This window comes from Gigantopelta aegis, chromosome 10 (assembly GCF_016097555.1).
Source record: "Gigantopelta aegis isolate Gae_Host chromosome 10, Gae_host_genome, whole genome shotgun sequence".
Classification (NCBI taxonomy): Eukaryota; Metazoa; Mollusca; class Gastropoda; order Neomphalida; family Peltospiridae; genus Gigantopelta; species Gigantopelta aegis.
The window spans coordinates 60,814,384-60,828,111 of NC_054708.1; the positions used below are offsets into that span (position 1 = coordinate 60,814,384).

At 34.5% G+C, this 13,728-nt stretch overlaps 1 protein-coding gene across 1 annotated transcript in view; it reads right to left on the reverse strand.

The window, feature by feature from the left end:
- LOC121383369 (vacuolar protein sorting-associated protein 51 homolog) overlaps window positions 1-13,728 on the reverse strand; it is a 40,329-nt gene that overhangs the window by 20,110 nt on the left and 6,491 nt on the right. Inside the window, exons 7-12 of the mRNA XM_041513356.1 lie at window positions 13,580-13,700; window positions 13,145-13,254; window positions 10,755-10,854; window positions 9,794-9,894; window positions 9,064-9,143; window positions 6,970-7,112 (exon numbers count right to left, since the gene is read on the reverse strand). Coding sequence (XP_041369290.1) covers window positions 6,970-7,112; window positions 9,064-9,143; window positions 9,794-9,894; window positions 10,755-10,854; window positions 13,145-13,254; window positions 13,580-13,700 — 655 coding nt within the window. The remainder of the gene's footprint in view (window positions 1-6,969; window positions 7,113-9,063; window positions 9,144-9,793; window positions 9,895-10,754; window positions 10,855-13,144; window positions 13,255-13,579; window positions 13,701-13,728) is intronic.

Below are 13,728 nucleotides of genomic sequence, written 5' to 3' on the forward strand. Positions count from 1 at the left end.
AAAACTGTAACTACATGTAGCTTGTTAGATCAGCATTGTGAAACAAAGCATCATTTTAGGGCTCATTTTAAAAATGTTTAGTACCACAAGTCCACAAAAGTAAACACAAAAATAAATGAACCCTTTTGTCAACATTTTTCCTGGACACCTATAGGAATACCCTATTGTTTTAGCCTTAGTAAAGTTCGTCCAGCTAACCCCACCCACTCCTGCAACCTCACAAACAATCTGAGACTCATTATTACTTTTACGAGTGGATGGTAAGCCCAGTGGTAAAGCACATGCCTGATAAATTTCTCTCCTAGAACTAGTTTGAGGGGAATGATGGTAAGCGAGATTGATAGCTCCCCGAGGTAAGCTGAGGCATGTTCACCAGGTAAGCCGAGGCATGTTCCCCAGGTAAGCCGAGGCATGTTCCCCAGGTAAGCCGAGAGGCATGTTCCCCAGGTAAGCCGAGGCATGTTCCCCAGGTAAGCCGAGGCATGTTCTCCAGGACCCATATCTTATAAAACTGTAGAGTCTGGTCTCAAATGTCTCATGGTATCATGCAGATACAATTTGTTAGTGAGAGAGAAATCAGTGTAGTGGCTGTTATACCTCCCCACTTAGTTGTGAACCAGTCTTGGTTTTACGTAGGTACTGACAACTGAACCCAGTACATACCAGCCTGAACTAAATGGCTTAACAGTTGCATATATCAAGACTGGACTAACTCCTACTAGGTCAGGCTGGTCTGATGTCATATGGTTATTTCACTCGATGCTTGTAAATTCATCACATGAAACCAAATACCATATATATAAACAGGAAGTAAATATATTATAAATAAAGAAACACATAAATGAATTAACACCGGCCTCGGTGGTGTTGTTGTTGAGCCGTCAGATGCAAGGCTGGTAGGTACAGGGTTTGCAGCCCGGTATCGGCTCTTACACTGAGCGAGTTTTAACGACTCAATGGGTAGGTGTAAGACCACTACATCAACTTCTCTCTCACTAACCACAAACAACTAACAACTAACAACTAACATAGATGATAATGCAGATAGCTGAGGTGTGTGCTCAGGATAGTGTGCTTTAACCTTAATTGTATATAAGCACTAAAATAAGTTGACATGAATTAATTAATTAAAAAAATTGTATGAATAATAAATAATAATAAATTAATTAATTAAATAAAAAAGAAAGAAAGAATAAACAAAGAATGAACGAAAGAAAGAAAAAAGATAGATAGAAAGAAAAAAAGAAAGACAGAAAAAACAAACAGACAAGACATATTGTTACATTAAAAATAACATGTACATGACTGTATGAGAAATTGAGAATGAATGCTATTATTTCAAATGTTTATTATTATAATATTAAATATGCAGACCCATGCATGTAGGAATGCTATCTGGAGCTGGGGAGCACAATCTCTAGTGTGGATGGGATGGGATGGGAACTCTATATACGTGCCCATATCCACAGAGGTTCAGGCACGCCCACCTCGGATTTAGCCTCTGACTTCGCCAGTGACCAATTCTGGTGTGGACACATGTTACATTTTTATCTTTCTTTATATAGAGTAGGATTAAAAAAACCCAAACATTTTCATCCTCAAGTGTGGGGTATGGGGGAGTTCAGTGTGGGATGTGGGTGTGTGTGTGTGTGTGTGGGATGTGTGTGTGTGTGTGGGGGGGGGGGGGGTTGGCCAGTGGCCACCAAGCTCCCTTGATTCTTACAGGCCTCATATGTTTATGGTTGAATGGTGTACATGTACTAAATATTTTGCATTTTATGTTTTTGTAGTTTTATGTTATACATTATGCAACACAAATGACAATACTCTGGTACAATTTATGCAGCAGATAGCAGACAGCAGATAGCTGATGACAATGCTAATTACAAAGAATGGACAGGCTGCAATGATCCCACAGATGAATAACAGGCAACAGGTGTTTTGACACCTGACACGTGGAAAACGGTTTCTATACCACAACCATCAAATTAAAAACTGCTTTCTATACCACCACTACAGCTGTTTGGTGAAAGATTGTGTTAAATTAAAAACTGTTTTGTGTATGTAACAACTGTTTAATGAATGTTACCTGTACATACCAAAAGAAAGGAAAAATAATCAATCACAGGTGCATCTGCTACGTACAGACCATAAAAATACAAACTCAAATCTGTGTAAAAAAAAACCCTGTTATTTGTAATATTATAAAGAAAGAAATGTTTTATTTAACGACGCACTCAACACATTTTATTTACGGTTATATGGCGTCAGACATATGGTTAAGGACCACACAGATTTTGAGAGGAAACCCGCTGTCGCCACTACATGGGCTACTCTTCCGATTAGCAGCAAGGGATCTTTTATTTGCGCTTCCCACAGGCAGGATAGCACAAACCATGGCCTTTGTTGAACCAGTTATGGATCACTGGTCGGTGCAAGTGGTTTACACCTATCCATTGAGCCTTGCGGAGCACTCACTCAGGGTTTGGAGTCGGTATCTGGATTAAAAATCCCATGCCTCGACTGGGATCCGAACCCAGTACCTACCAGCCTGTAGACCGATGGCCTAACCACGACGCCACCGAGGCCGGTTTACACGCGTTTAAGACATAAACAGGCTTTGTAAATTCGGCCCATTATAATTAGCTATCGGCATCCGTAACAAGAATTGTGTGGTTGTAAAACATCTTTAATATCGTTCATATTGATTTTATGTTTAATGGATACATGTATCCGTGATACTGAACTACTTATTACATGAATAATACTGGACTGTCAGATGCTGGGTTCACATGTATACGCACTAATCACAAACAAAATTAATAACTATTAACCCCTATATCAGGCTGACAATCTGAGCATGAAGATAGGCAAAGGTTCTTTTGAGGGGTATATTGTGGTATACTGAGAATAAATCAATTATCCTGTCATCAAGTGCCTATGGTCATGTATAAAATTGTTTGATAAAATGGAGTAATTACCAACAAGTAATTACAAAACAAATATATCATTTTGCAATGTATTATTTTCAAGTACTATGTAGGACTTCATGGACATGCCACAGACAATTTTAAACAGTAGATGTCCTCAAATGCATAAGTAAAATTCATCATCACAAATACATGCAAATGCACATAATATGTTTTTGATTCATAATTATTAGGGTAGTTAAAGTCCCACCCAATCCCCACTCATTCCGCCATTCTCTAAGGGAATGCACATTGCATGTTAGTGTTGTTTTGCTACTATTCTGTTTGGAACATTTTGCGTAATGAAATTTAATTATGTAATATATGAATATCATTTAATAATAATGGGAAACTGAAAGCGAATTTTGAAACTTTATTATGGTACACTCAGACACCAAATGACAGCATGTACAGGAAACAACAACACATGTAAAGTAATATTAGGTGCATTCAACTATGTTGGCCCAGATAAGTATGAACCCACTGCCTTTGAATTAAAATGAAACTATACATATTAATGACTAACCTTTTTATCAGTGAGTTTTTTTTCAAAATTGCTCTTTTCAGGTACTTAATTTATCGTCATGAACCTTGCTTTATTGAGGTTTGGTTTTTTGGGAGGGTTTAGCAAAAACAAACTTAGATGAAATACTGCAATATCAATAAATTTAGGAATAAATTTAATGACAAATTGTATTTTTAACATTTTCAGGGATTTGTTAAATTAATAATGAAAACAAAGAGATCTCATAAACAATATTATACAGTTTATATAATTTGTTTATAATTGTCTTTAATTTAAGACATCAAATAAAACAGATGCTATAAACACGTAAGATATGTATTATATCTCTACATAATCTTCACATGTGTATCATTTTAACATATGAAAACACATTACATAGTGTTTTCATATAAATTCAAGAAAAACAGACATCAAGATGACTTGCTTGATGACTGATATTAAGCAATGTTTTTGATCAAGCTCAGGTCTTTTGCCATTTCTAGATGACTCTATTTTAGTAGATGAACTTTTTCTGATGGTAAACTTTAATAAACATGGTTATCAATGGTGAAAGCAGAGAGCTGTCCTATCCATTGCATGGTAAGTTAGGAAACTTTCAACTCCGCAATTTTATAGATACAATGTTTAAATTGTAGAATGTTGCACCTGGGATGATGCAAGCTAGACCATATTTAGCTGATATAAATAGCTTCAGGATTTCCCTATCCGTAGGATGTAAACTTGAATTTGTACACATGTAGTGCACAATTCATTTGTTTTAAAAGTAGTTATCTTGGTCATGTGGCCTTAATAACTGAATAAATGTCTTGTCTTGTATTGTTTGTCTGGATGTAAACTTGAGCTTTATTATACAATGTATGATGTACTCAATTCACAAAAGACGAAAAGTAACTTAAATGGAAGTCAGTTATGGACGATAGTTGCATATCTGGGGCCGAACATGCACCGGGACCGAAATGTCTCGAAAGTAGGTCGATGCCAGTCATTTTTTGGACCCTTGTTTTGGTTTTGTACACAATCAATAAAATATATCCAATGGTAACATTTTGATATGATATATTTTATAAAAGGTACTTTTTATTTCTTTCATCTTTTAAAACTTAAAATTAACATTTTGTCCAGAATTATGAAAAAAAGTATAATAATGACCTGTAAACAGCGTTGTCTGCTTGTTATAGCAGAATTGTGACAGGGGTCAAGGTTAGTAGACCAGTTTTTATTTTAATGTGGCAAAGCACTGTAATAATATAGCTAATTTTGAATGTTAGCTCGAGTCACCTCCAGCCCTCCCTTATTGATATTGATATGTATCAATATTAATAAGGGAAGGGCTGGAGGTGACTCGAGCTAGTAGTATGTCTGCGTTAATAAACATACTGTAATCGTAAAGTTTGCAAGTTTTAATTTCCTAACATCTACACAGGTCATGACATAACTGATTTGCGGTTTGCGTAAATTTAATTTTGCATAACAGACATGCGAACAGAATGGCGGTTCGCATGAAATATCATGCCCTGAAGAGACCGATGTATCTCATCTTCTAGTTAGCTGTGGCTGAGCTCATGATTCAGTTTTATTTTAATTTTATAATGCTCTAAAATACATCTCAAAGGTCCTAACTTTCCACACACTGTCCCAAACACTCCCACCAACCTGTGCTGTCTTATTTCCAGCAGGCCATATTTATTCTTAGCATGACATATTTCTATTTGCTTGCTATTTAAAAAAAACTAAAAAACAGCAGGCCATATTTTACTTCATATTTCAAGCCCTGGATTTGCTACCCTCAATGAAACTAGGAAAATGTGCAAGTATAATATTACTCCCCCTGAATTCCATGGCAAAAATTTTTAAAATTCAGCAGTAAAATTTGACATATTCTGCGGTAGAATTTGATGAATTCTGTGGCAAATTCTGAAACACATAAAACTGAAAAATAACACATAAATTAGGTGTTCAAAATGTTACATATTTATTTGAAATTCCAACAATCGATAGTTATATGTTAATATAATTATTTATATTAAATAGAATGGAATTGCTGAATCCCTATTTCGTATTTGTGGAATTTGTCAAAGTTTAATTACAACCGTCTTCATCGGTTTCTTTAGTTTCTGGAGTATCCCTGGTGTGTCAAAACAAGGTTGGTTGATGTGTTGTCATTGGTGACTTTTCTACTGAATGTATTGGAGCATACTGCTAATGTTTTAATATTTTTCTGATTTTTCTGCAGACCAAATGTAATTGAAGCTTTTCTTTGTCAGATATTGCTATTTTATGACTAGTAATTTTTTTCTGTATCCACGTGATACATGTTTTCATTAACAAAATGTTAGTAATTGTTATGGCCTGATGTTAATTTGTTGCATTTAAGTGGTTATATAGTTAACATAAATAGATTTCTATGTATCCCATATCAGGGTGTCTGCCAGAGGGTAAAACAGGTATGGTGCCATACCCAAAATTGTTTTGCACATTGTTTTTCTTAAGTTAATCTTTTGACAAAATTAATTACTCTTATCATTACTGTATGATTTTCTCAACCCTAACTCTAAACTTAACCCATATTCTTTCTGTGGGAGGCCGCCTATAACTGTGATTGCATTCAATTCTATAGCGCCATACCCAAAAATGTCTTTCTGGCAGAAATACTGCATATTGTCATGATAGTAAGATACCATAGCTAATGGCGTTATAAGTACTCTTGTATCTGCTCTCTTAAATCCAACACTGGATGTTAACCATTCTGGTGGCTAAAAATTATCACAACGTGGTCTCAAATTTTATGAAGACACAGCAATACATGTTCAAGTAAATTTTTACACACATTACACTTTTATTTTTGAAAAATCCGTGACATTGAAATATCATACTCCTCAAAATGTTGAGCAGGAGAAGAATGCCCTTATCAAAATAATCTGGTATGAAGCACACATATCAACAGGAATCAGGGTCTCAAGTGACTCTTCTTTAACCTTTAATAGTTTTGTACCATGGATATGATAAATTAAAATAGTGAACTGAAAAAAAAAACCCCAACATTTGATTCACAGTTTCTTCAAATATAAACTGACAAGAATTGACAAGTCCGATCACACTCCTCAAAAACAAAAGGCTGATACTGATTCCCAGATCTGCATTAGAATTTTCAACTGCAGGGATGTGAGAGGAGCTGGAACAAAAAAGCTTACTGTGGCCGGGGTCCAGGGGCCATCAAAGGCCCCTAAAGGAAAATTGTTGTTTGCAACCCCTGGAACTGCCAGAAATTGCATTCAATGCTAACAAATCTAAACTGGTTATAACTTATAATATAAGGCACAAATCATAAACCTGAAACCGTGAAAAGATGCAAATGAACCTTGTGTGGTCAACAGTATTGAACATCCTGTTTTGGGGTTTTTTAGACAAAATGGAAAAGTGCATTTACGCATTTCCGCGTAGCTCTCACATCCCTGCAACTGGAATTATACCAACCTGTAAATTTGCTAAAACCGATTTGATCTGCTCCATAATGGAGGACTTCATGTTGCTCAGGAGATCGGAGAGGTTTGATGAACCTTCCTGTTTTCCAAGTAATCGGGGAGCTGCCAGATTATGGCGAATATCTGTCAGGCAATCTGAAATGGGTTGAATAAGATCATTATAACATCACTATTCATAATAGCTGAATAGGATACTAGAGGATACTCCACAAGGGAGGTATTCTTTTTATCATCTATTAATTATCATTCTTTTCAGTTGCGACAATTGTAAACAATGTAAGTAATGTGGGTTGAATGTCACTATATATTTGGCAGCGGTAGACTTGGTAACTGGCAAAACGACAGTGGTTTGACATCACTAATGAAAGGTTTAGCAATGAAACTTACACAGTGATGTAACAAAAGAAGTGATATCTCCTAGGAGAATATCGCAGGAGATATGACAAATTATTACCCACCAGTGTAAGATATTACTCATGTCATAACAATTACACAATATCTAACTAGTGTAATATTGGCACGTGCAGACTGGCGTGGTAGATTTTTTAATTTGAATGACGTCAGTATTCAAATGACGTCACTTTGCATGTCCCTGCAATAAAATAAACTGGGTGCATGATGCGTCCTTTTTATGACCGCTAGAAAATATTAAAAGCAAAATTGCTGTTGTAAATGTTTTGTTCAGATATTATTAACGTATCCGACTGTGTTTGTACAAAATAGCTAATTTAAAAGTGTACCATTATGAAATATGGCCATGAATTGAAATAGCAATAAAATAGGCTGTTATATTTGGGCCTTTATGGCCCTATGTACAAATTGTCAGTATTACATCTAGTCAATCCCATTCACTCAGCTCAATCTTTGCTGGTCCGATCAACAATCCAGTCATTATTATGAATTTAAAGACCTCATTAACTGACAATTAATGCAAGTTTCGCACGAAAATCTAAACTGTACATTGTTGACATCTCGTTACTCATCGTGACATCCTTTAAATTTATGTACGACGTAGATCACTGAACCAATTCGTAGAAAAATAAAATATAGTAGGTCTTGACATCTGCTTATTTCTGCTTTGCAGCTTGTTTGCAGTTGGGTTTGTAATAAAGAAAGAAATGTTTTATTTAACGACGCACTGTTATATGGCGTCAGACATATGGTTAAGGACCACACAGATTTTGAGAGGAAACCCACTGTCGCCACTATATGGGCTACTCTTCCGATTAGCAGCAAGGGATCTTTTATTTGCACTTCCCACAGGCAGGATAGCACAAACCATGGCCTTTGTTGAACCAGTTATGGATCACTGGTCGGTGCAAGTGGTTTACACCTACCCATTGAGCCTTGCAGAGCACTCACTTTGGTTTGGAGTCAGTATCTGGATTAAAAATCCCATGCCTCGACTAGGATCTGAACCCAGTACCTACCAGCCTGTAGACCGATGGCCTACCATGAACCCCACCGAGGCCGGTTGGTTTATAATAAATAAAATACTAAACTAGCTTGCCTGTCATACCATTTTTATGAAACTTGTTTTCGCTTGTCAGATACCAAAACTGTTCACTCATTTCATAAAAATGGTATGACAGGCAAGCTCATTTAGTATTCTATATTTATAGTGCCAGCAATATCTCCTACAAAAGCCTTTAATCGATGATAAAAACAGTAATGATTAGTGTTGCTACAACCCTGGCAGTTAACCATGGCCATCAGAAATGCCATGGAGACTGCCATGGTGTTTTAAATTTTCTGCTGCATTTATGCTGCTGTGGAACTTAAAACATTATCTGTCACTTTTCTTAGTTAATTATTTATTTGTATAATACTGACAAACTAAATTCCTCTCTTACATATCAACTGCAGCATTTCTGTTAAAAATGTGCTGTAGATTTTTTTTTTATTGCTGCATATTTTTGCTGTGGCAATTTTTGTAATTGCCAGGTTTGTAGTAACCATACTTTACCCATTTTTATTAAATATTTTTAATTTGTGATACTAACTGTGGTACCTAAGGACACCGTAACAATACTTTTGGATGTTAACAGTACTGCAGTAAGCCACTTTGTAAATGCAATGAACCTACCAGAGAAGTGCTGTCTCAAAGCCTGAAGGTAATGGGTGACTCTGTCCTTCGCAGCCTTTGACACAATCTCAGTTCCAGCCCTGAAATAAGGGGATTCAGTACATGAATACCAGTGTCTACACCCCAACACCATCCCATATATTAATCATGTAATTTGCATTAGAGGTCTGAAAAATTAACTCTTTAACATATTGGCACTGTAAATACGAATATAAATTAAACCATTATTGCAATTTGAAGTTTTTCTTACAATACGGTAAAAATAAAATGTATCTTGAGTAAGGTTTCATCATATTGACTTTCAAGACATGGATTAATTATTATATGTATACCACTACAATCCAAATGAATTCTGCAACATTAAATGTCTTGCCTACCATAAAATGATGTAGTGTCACTTAACGGCATCCATGGATGTTCATTTTAATGCATATTTTAACAAAAATTTAACTTTAAAAGATATATTTTAAAAATTCAATTAAAATGTTTATTTAATAAATTAAAAATTTGCTTTAACATACATGGAGATGAACATTCATAAATGTAACTATAAATAAAGTTTTGCTGATTTATACTTTGTGAGAAATGTAACAAAATGTTAAACTTTTACCTAAGGTACACTCCACAAAATACTGTAGATTTGTGGAATTTCATTATTTATAAATGTTGTTCACACATTTGAAAGTTATTATCTTCCACAATACAATTCACTGATCTCTTATATATTTACCTTGAAAAATCTGTATCAGGCAGAAGTTTATTCATTGCTTGCAATCGACGATGAAATCTATCCAATGCACGAACAAGAATAGTGTTGTCGCCAGTTTCTTTCTACAAATTATAATATCAAAATTCCTCTTAAATGTGTTAAACTATGCAGAATAATAATATTTGCTTCATCACTGTAAAGTTTCAAAAAGGAAGGCAGTTTTGGATAAAACATAGGCATTTGAAACAATAATTTTTCTCTCAATGTTTTAGAGGAGCATTTAATCTAGTTTTTATAAAATAAATAAAAATAAAAAATTACAGATAGATTAGAATGTATATAACAAATATAACATAAATTTACTAAACTCTGCCGCATGTGAAAAAAATCTTGTACTGTATGCCAGGGACAAATAGTTTCAAACAGCTTGTATTAAAACATACACTCTGGCACTCGCCAAATTCGCCAATTGCGAATTTTGAAAGTAGTTGGCGAATTTTATTTTAATTTGCCAAAATAATTTCATATAATAATTGACATTTTTCAAAATATAACTGTTGATTTCTGCAATTATTTTAAGTTTAATAAATAATTTGGCGAAATGTTTTGCTCACCCAGAGCTAGTCCTAATACTTCATTATATACCAAAACAAAATTGTGAAAGAATGTTCATTCATTTCATTTTCATTTGAACTTATTTCGTGCTTATATCCAACTGAGGTTCAAGCACACCATCCTGGACACCCACCTCAGCTATCTGGGCTATCTGTCCAGGACAGTGTGTTAGTTATTAGTTGTTAGTGGTTAGTGAAGAGAGAAGAGTGTAGTGGCCTTACACAAACCCATTTAGTCGTTAATACTCGCTCTGGGTAGGAGCCGGTACCAGGCTGTACCTACCAGCCTTATGTCTGATGGCTTAACCACGACACCACCGAGGCCGGTAGAATGTTCATAAGAAATATAAAAATACTGTGTTGCGTACCTCCAGCTGAACTCGCTTTCGAATATATGTGAAGTACTGTTCCATCAACTCATTTACAAAGGTGACAAGTTTTCTCAAAGCCATTGTGTCAAGGTTTTCACTGTAAAACAGAAACATCTGTAACCATACAGGTATAAATAGAAACCCCTCAAAACCGGACCCTCTGTAAACTGGAATTCCCTCAAAATCAGACATTTTTCACGGTCCCTTTTTAAATAGCAGTACAGAGCATAACCTCTATAAACCAAATGCCCCTTAAAACTGTACTTTATACTAGCTACTATGGGTGTTCGGATTAGAGGGCTTTCATTATATCTTTGTAGTAAATATTTATTTGTATAGCCATGATAACAAAAGGGTTTCCATTTAATGAGTTTGTAAAATTTGTACCATTTGCAGATATCTTGTTAAAGGCACAAACATGTATTGATCCTTAAAGGTGCAGACCCTAGTTTTAACCTGTGAAAAATGGACACTAAGTTTAGTTAATTTACAAACCTGTAACTCATTTGGATAAAGTTACAATAGAGTGAAAGAAGAGTCTGTGACATTAAAAGAGGAAATATCGTTAAAAACAGACTGGAACTCAAATCAGTAAACCGCTACTTCTCAGACACACATAAATTGTATCACAAATTAAAAACAGACTAGAACTCAAATCAGTAAAGCGCTACTTCTCAGACACACATAAATTGTATCACAAATTAAAAAATACTGTGAAATCGTTTATCTTTGTGGGCTTAAATTTGCATGATTTTTCTAAAAAAACACACACACTTCATTGGGTACTAAAATTTGTGCATCGAAAAGGTAGTAACATAAATTCTTATTGTAAGCATACATGTATAATATTTTCATTGCATAATTCATTGACTGCACTAGTTCACAAATTACATAAAAATTAGACCACCATGAACTAAAGTGATGTCACAGTAAGCTACCCCCGTTTTTCTTTTAAATATCCTGATGTAAGTCTTGATTCCTATCATTTATGATAGTACAGCCATTGGCTGGGTGACTGGTAGGGTATACGTTTATATATTAGTAACTTTTAACTTTTGAGTGAGCAGTAAGGCCTGCTTTCCATTAATGCGATTCCACAAGTTTATCGATATAGTGCATATGCAGAGTACCTTTTCTATACACGTGTTTCCATGCTCGAGCATTCAGCACACAGATTAGTGAGCAATTTTTTAAACGCAACTTTTCAGTGCAGTGTCGTCACAACACAAAATACTTACTAGTGCCTTAAAAGTACAGTTCAACAATGTTAATTTGTTGATAGAAATTTTCTTTTGAAAACATAAATATGGAAGTGCACATTCCCGCCCATGGAATCGTGTTTATGGAAAGTGAGATTAACTGTTCAGTTAGTAGGTGAAAGGTCTTTGTTACTAACCATTAATCCCTGTTATAGAATTTGCTCGAGTATGTGTTAACAGGGTTCATAGCCGTAAATGTGTTTCTTAGCAACATGTAATATGCATTGTATGAAGCTATCACGAGGCACATGCTGCTAAGAAACGCATTACATGTTTACATTGCTATCCATGGCAAAACATTTAGCTTTTTTACATGCATCATGACAGATTAAACCTTGTAACTGGAAAATATCAAAGACCAAACAAATTCAAAGACTTTTACCAGCCACTTTCAAAGACTTTCAAAGACTTCTACACAGCAGTCAAAGACAACAGAATGTGATAAAAATAACAAATCAGTTTGGTTACATTGCTGTCCATGGCAAAATATTGAGCTTTTTTTACATGCATCATGACGGATTAAACCTTGTAACTGGAAAATATCAAATGTACACAGCTGTAAAAGATATCATCATTGCTTTGGCTATGATTTGTGAGAATTCAAAGACTTTTAAAGACTTATTACAATTCAAAGACTTTTAAACACTTATTACAATTCAAAGACTTTTAAAGACTTATTACAATTCAAAGACTTTTATTACAATTTAAAGACTTTTAAAGACTTATTACAATTCAAAGACTTTTAAAGACTTATTACAATTCAAAGACTTTTAAAGACTTTTATTACAATTCAAAGACTTTTAAAGACTTTTATTACAATTCAAAGACTTTTAAAGACTTATTACAATTCAAAGACTTTTAAAGACAGACTTTTATTACAATTCAAAGACTTTTAAAGACTTTTATTACAATTCAAAGACTTTTAAAGACTTATTACAATTCAAAGACTTTTATTACAATTCAAACAAAGATCTAAAAAAAAACAAATTCAAATTCAAAGACTTTCAATGAATATAAAGACCACTGCGAACCCTGGTTAAAGACAGCATGCTTAACATATAACTATATTCTGGTGCTGTACAACTGGACACTTACTGAAGTCACAGATTAAAATATAGCCACACTTACTTGTCCTGCTCAAGATGCCGGTTGAGGAACATGTCATTGTACGAAGCTATCACGAGGCACATGTTGCTAAGAAACACATTACAGCCAGAATCAACAAATTCTAAAACATCCTGTAAAACAAGAATCTCTTTTAAAACATAGATCTTCATTGACTAAAGGAATATAATTTAGTCTTATAATACAGCAATTGCGTGCACTTTCTTTAAAGAAAACACACTGATCATATTTTGATGAACTATACACAGTAAACACTGATTAACTAGTTTCATTCACCTTCAAATTTTAAGTGGGTTTTTTTCACATAATAAAACTATTATATGTTACTGGACAAAATACATCATATTAATTCTATAAAATGTGAACCAAACAAAAACATCAGAAATACATATCCACATAAGGGTGTAACATATCGTGAGTAAATCGACAAAAGATTACCATTGGATTGTTCATATATGCTTGTGCAGGTCTTTGGTCTTCTGTAACAGTTATCTCCCCTGCCTGCAGCTTTATCTGATGATCTAATTCATTAAGATCTTCATCAAGTTTCTGACGAGCACTGTAAGAAAAGAAAAAGTAGGTAGAAT